The sequence below is a fragment of the Crocodylus porosus genome, unplaced genomic scaffold (genome assembly GCF_001723895.1).
Source record: "Crocodylus porosus isolate Cpor-Errol unplaced genomic scaffold, CroPor_comp1, whole genome shotgun sequence".
NCBI lineage: Eukaryota > Metazoa > Chordata > Crocodylia > Crocodylidae > Crocodylus > Crocodylus porosus.
The window spans coordinates 27509885-27522294 of NW_017728917.1; the positions used below are offsets into that span (position 1 = coordinate 27509885).

Consider the following 12410-nt stretch of genomic DNA (forward strand, 5'->3'; position numbering starts at 1 on the left):
TTCCAGTGTTGGAACGCAAGGGCTGGCTCTGGAACCTCGTGAACCAACGGACATCCTATAGACTTATTACAAAGAAAACTAACAACTTACTCTAAGTCGTCTACTTGTGCCAACTCGGCGAACCTTGAGGGCGGCTATAAAGCTACCTCCAATCCCGCCCCACAAGCCGCGCGCTCGCACAGCTTCGCAAAGCCTGCGGCTCCCCTAAGCGGTGCCGGAACCGCTAGCCCGGCATTCCGCCACAGCATCCTGCCAGGGTGTGCAGGGACACCTCCTCCCTGGGCTGCAAACCCCATACACACACAACCACAGCCCCACACCAGACATCAGAGTACTGTGTTCTGTCAAGCAAGCTTACCCCTCCCACTAAAGACATTGCCAGACATCCCGAAAAGCATCTCTGAACAGGTAATCACCGTCTTCTTTCCAATTTATAATTATTTTATATGGCTACTGTAACTGATAAAACATTGCTTTATGATTACTAAAGATTTTGATGTTGCTTTAATAAATAGTCTGTTACCCATGTGTATGAAAAATTTGCTGTTGGTACTTAAAGCTGTATCGTTTTAAATTGATGGTACGCAATCTGTCAGAGTTTGGGAACTGCTGTTCTACTGCCTAAGCTTATAACGTGTGAACAGGTACAATCTAGATAATAGTGCTTTACAGTGCGCAGGAGAGACTGGCAGCAGAAACTAAAAGTAGCACTTCTGACCTATTTCAGAAACTAAATTATTCCCCTGGATACAAAAGCGTCATTCATTCCTTTCTGTGTTTCTGAAGGCAGCATTTTGTCCCCAATAATATATTTCAAAACTAAATTATCCATTGAAATGTTTAAGGTAATTAAAACATATACTATAAACTAGGTACACCTTCCTTGCTCATGAATAAAATTATCCTCAGGAATCTCTGATGTATCAGAGCAGACAGAGATAATAATGTTTCCTGCTTAGACAACTGAAGTTACATGTGAGCCTAGGTGTGCCTACATAAATCATATTAAGCTTTTAATGAGTACAATCTAAGGAAACCAGCATAACAAGTAAAAGGCCAAGTCTTCAACTGATGAAACCTGGTGTAAGCTTAAAATTACTTCAATACAGCTGGTCTGATTTAAATGAACTAAAATTGTGGTACTGATTTTTAATGTGAACCACCAGTTAATAGCCTTTCTTATGGATGAGGTAAAGTTCTCTAGTCATCTAAATATTTATTTCTCTAATCAAAAGCTTGTTTAACTGCTAAATTAAACTGAAATTTAATATTGTACCTAAGCAGACAAGTTGTTCAGTCATGGGCTTCTGCAGTTATATCTTTGATTCGGCTTTCTCCCATAATTTTCTAAAACCTCCTACGCTATAACTATAAAACAAACCTGGATTTCTCAATTCTTCTAAATAGGGAATGCAGCAATAAAAACAGCAAGTTTCGTCTTAAAAATGCAGACACAGACAACACAAATGACCATTATTAGAAAGTTTCAAAGCACTGAATAAGCCCATCAGGCACAATTGAGCCTAAATGTAATACTTAGCTAAGGGTTATTTCCATGCCTTACTCAGGAAACTTTATACTTAACTAAGCTACACAGAACAAATATAAAACATGTTAAAAATGTGCAAAACTGAAAAACAAGCTTTGAAGTAGTACAACAGGGCCTTGCCTTATAAGAAGATCCTCCACAGGTATCACTTTCATCAGGTCCACACAAAACTCCTTCCTTGGCTGCAATCATGCCAGTAACACAGCTGTTTTCTTTTAAGTATGAGACACAACATTGCTTCTGAGCAATTCTGCAAAATGACAGAACAGATCAGGCATTAGCTGGCATTCAAAAGACAGTGCCCATCAGGCTATATGAAAGAACAGGCAATGAGAATGAGTGTTATCGGAGTTGGGAAGATATACACATAGAAGAAAGAAGTATTAAGAAGTGTAAATTAGGTGAAATCCTGTCTCTACTGACAAAAGGAGTTTTTCCATTGATCTTACTGCAGCCAGGATTTCATCCATTATATTCTACTTCATTTATGTTGGAAAACATGGTAAGACTCAAGAAATCCAGCCTGTTTATCTTGTCAGAGAGAAGGTCTGATTTGGTATCAGTTTATAAAAGTCTACCAGAGGAACCAAAATTTGAAAAGAGAGGACCTTTCAGTCCAGCAGACCAGAGGTCTAACAAGAGCCTTTGACTAGAAGTTCAAATTCAGACTTGAAAGAAGATGCATGTTTTAATAATGAAGATAGTTATCTACCGAATCTTACACCTTACCCAGGTCTGTGACAGGTTCTGGTAATTTTAAAATCAATCTGAATTTTCTTTTTTAAAGGCTAATGTAAGAGATATGTTTAAAGGATTACAATACTGCCTTTTAACTTCAGTATATGAATCTGTCCATCAGTATTTAGATAACCCAAGTAGTAGCTTTCTAGGAAAAGCGAAACCATTAAGAATACAAAAATGTATCTGTTGTATACTCATTTTGCCGTGATATGGGAAAAGCATGGAAGCCTTACTTTTTCCATACAGAACCACTCATTGGTGATAGTTAATTCTGGTACCAGTTACAGATTATAATTCAAGTAGCCATCCTTAAAATGGTAGACCCAAGGGATGTAACCTCCATCCACCCCAACCCCTGGCCTCATAAATATGCACTGATGCTGTTACACCAGCACTAAGGCCTGGTGCTTTTTAACAGCCAGTTTCTAAAAGCCAATTGGCTGTCCTTCACAGACATCAATTTCAAAGCAAAAAACTGTTGACAATTAGATGTGTATAATTTTTTCAATAAAAATGGTCTCCCAAGAAGTCAAGGGTTTTTCTTTTCTAAGCAAAAAGTTTCCAGATTGTTTTTTTTTCCTTGGTGCTTAGAAAAAAAATTGGAAGGAGAGGTTGTACAGTTCAGTGCAAACTAGCATGTGGCAATGTGACAATAACTTGATCATGAGCAGTACACAGTTCATGTCAAAGGACACATAGGTCAGTCTGAAGTTAACTTTACATACTGAACACTATGAATATGGTCACTAATTTTGCAATGGTTTTCCCCCTTTTTGTGCTTTTTTTTTTCCAAGGACATTTTTTTCCGGTTCCAGTAAGAATTGCTAACTACAAAAACACAGTTGTTTATTTTAAATGTGAATGGCTCATTGTAATGAGGTGCATGACTCAGGGGCTGAAACCCAGCTGCAGGGGTTTAGGGAGAGGAGTCTGCCTGCTTAGGAGCCTGGGGATCCCCCTAGGGGGAAGTTAAAGGCTCCTCAAGAGGGTAGCAAGGGTAGAGAGGAGGCTGGTAAGCACTGAGCTAGGGGTTTGCCCCTCTCCCAAGGTTTGGAGAAAGACTGTAGGTTTTGCTTTTGTTAACATTATTGCTTTGTATGTTACTGCTTGGCTTGTTTGCTTTGGGATCAAGCATTCTCCCTGTAAAATAAATGGAGTGGAACTGAGAACTGACTTGACTTTATGAGCAAATCAGCTCCTATTGGGCTAAAGGAGGGACCACCTGTTACACACACATCCAAATGTCTTTAATGGCAACTAATTTAATTTTTATTGACATCACAAGGCATTTGAAATGTCTGGTAAAAATTGAAGTCATTGATGATTATTAAGGCTCTTCAAAAGAGGCCGGAAAAACCAAGACTGAATGGAATATTGTTTTTTGGATGCCAAGCACCAACAATCCAAAACCTATTAGCTATTATTAAAAGACTCCGGTCTCCATGGATTCAGAATATTGTGGAAGGTTACACTTCGGTGTGAGAAGTTCCTTTCTGCTACAGAACATACAAAGGAAATACATTTTTGTAGGTGGTGTCATTTCTTTATACTTGTAACTTTAACATGTCAAAGGGACCGTTCCACTGAACCATGCTGAGCCCAAACCTTTTAGACTTCATACTTTTGTTTCCAGTCCAAAACATGCTCTAGGCAGGTCAGGTAACCAGACTATTGCTTCAAGTGGAGCTGAGGCTCTATCTACACTAGAAACAAGTTTCATGCTGATACAACATCAATTTATTAACCTGCTGGAACTAACATAGGCATACTGCAGTTGCACAAAGCAGGACTGAGACCAGGGCAACTTAATGTGGTAATATGCTCAAATATATCCCTACACTGTTTGGGTAATGTGCATCTCATTTAGTGGTTTGCATTAGTTTGACTGCACTGATATGGTTAGTTCCAGGACACAAGCACTGGAACGATCAGAACTCTGCTCTAGTAATCATTTCTTATTAATTAATCTCTGTTCTCATCAGAACAAGTACATCTATAACATTAATGAGAAAAATCAAAACTGGCTAAAACATTCTAAATATTTTAGATGATTTATTTTGCAAGATGATATTGCAAGGGTTGGATGGAGGTTGAAATGGAATAAGAAATGACACTGTAGTTTGCAGGGGAGAGGGTTAATTAGTGGCTTCTGGACATAATGAAAAAAACCTCACCAGATCCTTGGCACAGCTAAGCAGCATGTTTGAGCAGTGTGTTTCACTTCACACATCATTCACAACTTACTGTACAAATCCAGAAAGTTATGCAAACTTTATACTAATCCTAAAGAATATATAAAGGCTAGGGTTAGTCTATAAAAGTAATCTCTGTTATCATATTTGCCATTCTCCATCAACAGCAGTTGTTTCATCATAAGCCAAACAAAGTAATGCCTGGCAGGTGCATTCATAGGACATGTCCAAGGAAAACTCAGGAACTGCAGGAAGTTATTTCAGTGATTTAGTTAGCAGCAATTTCACCTTTAAGTCTGTTCTGTTCTAATGCCTCAGGATGGTACAACACATTTCTGGACATTCTTGGATGGTTTCAGTTGGCACAAACTGGCACACTTCCAAGTTCTGTGGATTTCAGTATAACTACACTGATTTAGTTCTGGCTCTTATTTTTCAGATGTGATGTAAAAGATCAATTGTTTCTTTGGTCACTTGCAAAAGTCTAGGTGTTAATACCTTGTTATTCTAGACAAAACAGTTGTTAATCAAGACAGTTTATATCCATTCTATACCATATGATTACCAAAAGAGCTTAGTTACTTGCATGTTTCCAGGTAGGTAATTATCCAGTTACTTGTCAGTATTTTGCCAAAGCATATAGTGCATCAAAATACATACACCTGCATTATGCAGGTGGAAACTTGTTTTAATATTTCCTAAAAGGGATAATGGATTTCCTATTTATGTTTTCCTACTGCACATATCACCAGTTTACAGAGAGAGTTCTGAACCATTAAAGCCTGTGAGCAGGTGAAATTAGAGTGAGCTTGTAAATACACAAGCATAAAGATCCTTTGATTGTAGTCTCTGTTCATGTAAGTCTCTTGAGATCAGTTTAGTGTGATACACTGGGATTTAGCATTTAGGACTAAATTCAGCCTTGCCATATGCAGCTAATGGATTACTAGATTTCCACCTGTATACAAGTCTAGGGCTAAAATTGCCCTTATTTTTTCCAGTTCATGTATCTGAGATGTGCAAATTACACTGCACTAAAATTCAGACTGGTTTTTAAATGCATATCCAGTGGATTACAATAACATATTTCTTCTGGTCTATTCCAGCATCAGTTCAGAACCAACACCAGCACCTTAGAACGCTGAAGCAGCATTTAAAGGAAGTCGTTTGGTTTGCATTATTGTACTTCACATTCATTATTATTTTATTTCCAGTTCAGTCTAAAGCCCCTTTTTCAGGCTCAAATGGTTGAGGTGGTATTACATGGAGTTGGTGTAACAGGGAGAACATGTTAGTTTACTCTTTTCTTTGTAACTAGGCTATACTAGGGTTAGACTTCAACAGCTTCATGCACCTACCCTATAACTTCCCTTGGATACCCTGTGAATCCCAGTGAATGAGTGCCAGAACCCAACTTTTGGATGAACTGTCAAGTTTGCCAACTAATGAAGAGGAAAATGATTTAATATTTGTCAAGCAGAGCTGTGAGGAATACTTATCTACTCTGTCCAACCACATTGAACTCCACAGATCTGGGAAGCAAAATGTGTTTTGTTCTGGTACCATAGTAAGAAAAAATCTTTAAAAATCATCTGTTTATATTAGATTCTATTGCAGATTTTAAGAAAAATTCTCCCCATTCTCTCCTTACCCACTGATAGTTAGCCAATACTATCTGGAGAATGGACCAATTCCAAGTTTCCTGGGAGGTGGACAATTCATGCAGCCTTTTGACTTACATACCTGCAAATATCACCATCAGTTCCACTTATGGGGATTTCCATGCATTCCTCATTGTCTATAGCCCACTGTTGTCCAGCTGCACAACAAGTTTCAATTAAGTCCTTGGTGGAACCTGAATAAATTATAGAAATGGAATGGTTTTGTGAGGAGCAGGTTTTTGTTTTTAACTGAAAATAGGCTACAAATAAGAATATTTTAAAAGATCTTGTTGAGTCTTTCCACAGCTTGAAAAATCATTTGGTTTTTCACCATGCAGACAGCTACAGTGAACAGCAGATTTCATTCTAAAGATAAAATAGTACAGTTAGTTTTCTGAGCTGAGCTGTCACACTACACTTAAACCAGAAGCAATATTTGGACTTCGGTCTATTATCTTATGTTTTTAAAGATCTAAAGCTATCAGTTTAAAAGCACTCAACATTTAACCAAAGGCTAGCCTTAAACATGCCACTGAAAAGCTAAACTCTTGGCAGTGATCATTCCAGAGTTATAGCACAGTAAACAAAATACAGTGCAAACACTTGCTTTTAGTGGTTCTGCATAAAAATGCATCTCCATTATCAAACAAAAATATTTACTAGTATTTGTATACAAGGTATATGTAGAGTTTATGTGATGGATATTTGGGGAGGATAGAAACACGTAATCTACAAGCAGATTTAGGTTCTTACTTGTTTAATAAGTAATATAGTTGTATTACACTAGCAAGGAAAGCTTGAAGAATCTTGTGGTGACACCCCCCTATTCCTGGACTGAAAAGACAATGAAATGGTGAAGCTACCCTTACAGAAAATGGTTTGGCATAGTGGAGAACATTGGTTTTTTTTATGGAAGCAAAGATGACAAAGGAAGTTTTAAATGAAGAAAAAGTATTTTTTTTAAGTAAATCCATTTAAAACCACAATAAACATCAATTTCATCTTATTTATTCCATACAGGCTTATCTGTGACCAAAATGCTGAATTGTAATGAGGACTCTGCTTATTAGTTGGGCTGACTAACATGTTAGAAAGATTATTAAAATTCATGAGCATAAACTCTATTACAAATATACATCAGCACATGCATGCCTCATGGTAGTTGTGTTCCTCTGACATAAAAAATAGGGCTGAAGTTTAAAGTACATATGATAACAAACTTTTTTTGCCATTTTCTCCCAGTGCTTACAAAGGTTTTGTCTGGAAGAGTTGCACCAATGCAGTGCTAAGCAATTGTTTCCATAAAATGGATTAAACCAGTGGTTCTCAACCTTTTTTGTACCAGGACCCATTAGTAAACACTGACGGCCAGTCCCGACCCAATAAATAGTTTAGATAGAAAATACATAAGTATTTTGCCTCCAAAATACTTATTACACACTATAAGTTAAAGCAGCTCAACAGTCTTAATTTTAAAGGCAGAAATCAATATCAATAGCAACACATTAAGAGCAATATCAACATGTGGCCTCCCATTACTCCCAAGTGACATTCAACATTGTGCAACTTGAAAAAAAGATCGTGAACTGATCTGCTGGTACTCCTCACTCCTAACCTGCAGTCCCCTGGCTCTGCTGGTGCCCCTCATTCCTAAGCTGCTGCCCCCACGCCCACAGTGTGTGGGGCCAGGGGATGAGTGTATGGAGCAGGGGCACGTGTGTGGGGCACAGGGAGGCACATGTTCCCCCAGATATGTGTGCCTACAGCAGGCACAGGGCTCTGGCTTGGCTGAACCAGCAAAGGCCGGTGATGGCACTGCCCACCACCTCCCCTCCTCTCTGGGGTAATGGCCTGAGGGAAGTGGTGGCAGTGGCTGGACCATGGCAGCAGGGAAGAATCATGGCCCAGCGTACAAGCAGCTGGCAGCAGGAGGAAGTAAGGGCAGCATGCCTCCCCCCGTCAGTTATTCCTGATGCTGCTGGCAGTGTGGCTGAAGGGAGTCCTGACAATAGCAGCTGCAGCAATGAGTCTCACTGCCCTATTCCACCCTCCTGGATCCTGCCTGCTGGGCCTTGGAGGTGGATTCTGCCCATGACATTCCAGCCAGACTGGAGTCCCATACCTTCTGTGGGTGCACAAATCTGGGCCATGACCTCCCGATATGTCGTCTGTGCTCTCCCCCCGCCCCCCTAATGCATTGTTTCTACCCTCCCACTCACTGCCCCATAGACTTACTTGTAGAGAGCTGCTCTCCATACCTGGCTACCTAATTACCATCCTCCTGCTCCCCCCAGCTCCAAGCAGCCTCTTGCAGACTGGAATTCTGTCTGCCTGCAAGTGGAAACCTATGGTCTCCTACATTTTTCTCCTTTAAAGGAGAAAATCTGTTTTTTCCACATTGTTCCATGGCAAACAGGAAATCCAGATCCCTTTTTTTTTTTTTTTTACTGTGCACAGTGTTAACATATGATTAAGCACAAGCAGCATCTATTTTTTTAAAAAATGTATGCAAAATATGATCCATTTTTAAAGTTTGTTTGTGAGCCTTTCATATATTCTTGTGACCCACTTTTGGGTCATGACCCATAGGTTGAGAAATACTGGATTAAACAATTTGCTCTTGATATCTGCTTAGAATACAATCTGAGGCTTGAATATGATGTTTTAGTTGCACAATAAAAAAGCCCTCAGAGACAAACCTGAGTCTGCTTATTAGCTTATGTAAAACACAAGTGCTAAGATGTAGTAAAAATGATGGAAATGTGGAATTTTATACAGAATTTTATACCTTCTCCCTAGTGGAAGAACACTGCAGCAGTAAACATTCAAGAATAAGTGTAATACAATATATGCTAGCAAATTAGGTCAACATTCTATGAAATGTACTTTTTTTTTTTTAAGGATATTTTACTTGGTGTCTCTTCAGTATCTAGATTGTGACTGGGGACTCATCACGCTACCGTATTGCAAACAGCAATCAAGCATATCAATACATTAACTTCCAAACTGATACTGGTTTGTACACCTTGGATCTACAAGCTTTACCCCTTAGGCCCTAATGGCCAACAGTATGCCTCAGTTACTGGGGTGTTTTCATCACCAATGCAGTATAACCCCTAATAATCAGGAATGGGAATAAGCAGGCCTCTTCCTAATTAGCTGTCACATCCTAGATAGGCCAGCACCAATAGAGAGTATTTCTGATGTGTGACTAACTTTGGAACTGCTTTAGTAAGAAAGTTACTTGCCAAATGCCTTTTGAGGATTTTTTAAAAGTTTTTCAAGCTTTAAATATATGGGCTATAGTGGTATAATTTTATATTACTGAGAAGCACACTAATAAACATTGCAAAAGCAACACACTGGAACAAAGAGCGGTTCACATATGAAAAGTGACAACGGAATTTATCCACCCCAAGTTATAGTACAGCTTGCCATCGTCTGGTTAACTAATGATACCCAAATTATTTTTAAAGAATTGTACCAATTACTTGCTTCATTCCCATGTGGATTCAGAATGCTTTCTACATTTTAGTAATTTGGCCAAAATCTGGTGTTGGGTGATTGTTTGATGTTACCAACACGATGAAGCAGGAAGAAAGCATTCTGAAGTTTCATCTGAGGATTGACCTAAATGAGATCCATAGATGGTAACACGTTACTAAAATTGATCACTAAGTTTCTGAGCACCATCTTAAAAAGTTAAGGGATGCATTTGTTAAAAACCACTTTTCTTTACCGATACTGATGTGACACATGCTTGTACAGAGGGAGGGAAACTGACTTCTTGCTCTAAAAGGGAATAATAGGCAAAATTGTTGTAATAGAATCAGAATAGCTGTAAAAGTCTTGTAAAGGATCTCAGACTAAAATTGTAAAACTGAACTGTTGCTTACTTACATATAGACATTCAGTACTCTGGTACTATTATAGTCTACTTATTGGAAATGACTTCATAACCCTTTAAAGACTAGTGCTTTCAGCAAGGTGAAATATAACTTACAAGTTAGTTTTCTGAATATATATTTTCACTTTCTACCCTATTATAAACCTCAGCAGAGATGCTTTCTATCTTTTGCAAGTTGCCAGTAATCTTAAGTGGTGGCTATTCCCACATGCCAATTCAATAAACAGTAGTTTGCAACTGGTATACTGTGTCCAACCAACTTATTTTCCTTTGCAAACCATAACATTTACAACTAACAAGTATTTATATCAAAGATCCCAGTTTAAACACACCTGGATATCCACACCACACATTTAACAGAAAAGAGAATAGAGAGAACCTACTGTATTATAATTTATTTTTTTTTGCTTCAATGTCAGGCAGAACTTGTGGAACTCTGCAGACATGTGTTATATATTTCCATAAGCTTCTCTCCCCACCACAAACTCCATGTTCTATATCAGCAGGAAGCAACCTTTTCAAGCCATGGTCTCCATCAACCCAGCTCTGGTGTGATGCAGGCCAGGTGGCTTCCATGGCACGTCAGTGGTGGAGAGTTGCAAGGCCAGGCAGTTGGGAGCTGCATACACGTCACTGCTGCCTCACCCAGACCCCCTGCTCCTCAGATAGGGTATGGGCACAGTTTCTGGTGGACAGCTGCACCAAGGGCTAGCCAGCTGGAAGCTGTGTCCAAGCTGCTGCCACTTCTGTGCCACAGCTGGGAGGTAGGGGCAGGGGGGAAAGAGAAGTGGTAACAGTTTGGATGCAGCTTCCAGTTGCCCAGCCCCTGGTGCAGATCCCCACTGGCTGAAATCTATACCCATGCTGTAGCCAGGGGGAGACTAGGGAGCAAGCAAGCAGCAGTGGATACAAGAGTATAGCTAGAAGTTTCTGTGGACTAGCTCCCCACTGCTTAACCTCTGGCTCTGCTGGCAGGAGCTAGTGGCTCTGTGGGCTGGATGCAGTTTGTGGGCTGTATGTTTCTGAACCCTGTCTCCTAGATCATCTATGGCTTGAAGCTAAGTAATCAGAAATGATAATGGATTAAAAGCACTCTTTGTGCATTCTCTTTTAACTGTTTACAACGGTTGTATAGTTTTAGCTATAAGAAATAAACATATCCACATCTCTATTATCACTATTTCCTTGGACTCTTTCTGATTAGTATAGGAAATAACTGCAAGGCTGATGTTATTTCATCACTTCTAAAATGTTAAGAAACTTTAAAAGAACCTCCATGAAATTTTGTGAGATAAGAGATGCTTATTTCTACTGATTTTTTTTTGTACTCATGGATTTAATTCTTAGAAAAGCACTTAGATTCTTAACTGAGGGTTTTGTTAATATGCTCAGTGTCTTTGTGGTGCTGCAGCTAGAACTTCCAATTCCAGGTCATCCTTAAAGGTCTGTCTGTGGGAACATTCACCAGATAATCACATTTTAGTTATCACAGATAAAACAATGGGGGAAGGTAGGAATAAGAGAAAAATGCATATTCAGTTATTGTGTTTAATTAAATTATCAAAATTCATGCTTCTTCATGCACATTCTCCTGTCAGATTCAGTTTATCTCCCATTCCTGACAGAGATTCCTTGTTAGCAGACAAAAGCTCTATTTGGCACAGCATGCTTACAAGTCATGTTGCCAACTGAAACATGATTTCATAATAATCTGGCAATGCGAATAATCTATGGTACTAAAAACTGAGAAGAGTGCTTGTATTCTTATAAAAGTTGAAAACAAAACTAACTTTGAAACAGTTCCTAGAAATAAACCTCAGCTGCTCTATGATACCCAAGGGCTTGTTTAAACAAGCAAGAACCACTCAACCTATAGAAAAGAATCATCAGGCACTCAAATGACTGCTCTCAGGAAGCCTCATGGGAGCTTTTCTAAATCAAATATTTTACTTTGTGGCCAAAGTAGTTTGTTTGGTATTTTGATTTTTTACTGAAAAGTAAAAAATTTCTATGAAAAAATACTGCTCATTCCAACCAGCTTTACCCACCACTAACAAAGAAGAGGAATCATTAAAGGTGATTGGACGTGACTTGTACTTATTACAGCTATATGTGCTGGAAACAATAGTAAGTTGTGGTCCAGGCCCACAGTCATCCAACAGTCAACTGTTATTTTCCTGACCACTTATCAGTAATTCATAGATTTCATAGACATTAGGGCTTGAAGGGACCTTGGAAGATCATCGAATGCAGCCCCCCACCCAAAGGGCAAGAAGTCAGCTGGGGTCATAGGATCCCAGCACGATAAGCATCCAATTTGCTCTTGAAGGTGTTCAATGTAGGTGCTTGAACCACCTCCG

The 12410-nt window shown here is 39.1% G+C and overlaps 1 protein-coding gene across 4 annotated transcripts in view; it reads right to left on the reverse strand.

Annotated features, from left to right (window-relative positions):
- Window positions 1-12410, reverse strand: part of FBLN2 (fibulin 2) — a 198289-nt gene that overhangs the window by 56926 nt on the left and 128953 nt on the right. For all 4 annotated transcript variants that reach the window (XM_019536956.1, XM_019536957.1, XM_019536958.1 and 1 more), the window contains 2 exons: window positions 6226-6337; window positions 1670-1799 (listed from right to left, as the gene is read on the reverse strand). In XM_019536956.1, coding sequence (XP_019392501.1) covers window positions 1670-1799; window positions 6226-6337 — 242 coding nt within the window. The remainder of the gene's footprint in view (window positions 1-1669; window positions 1800-6225; window positions 6338-12410) is intronic.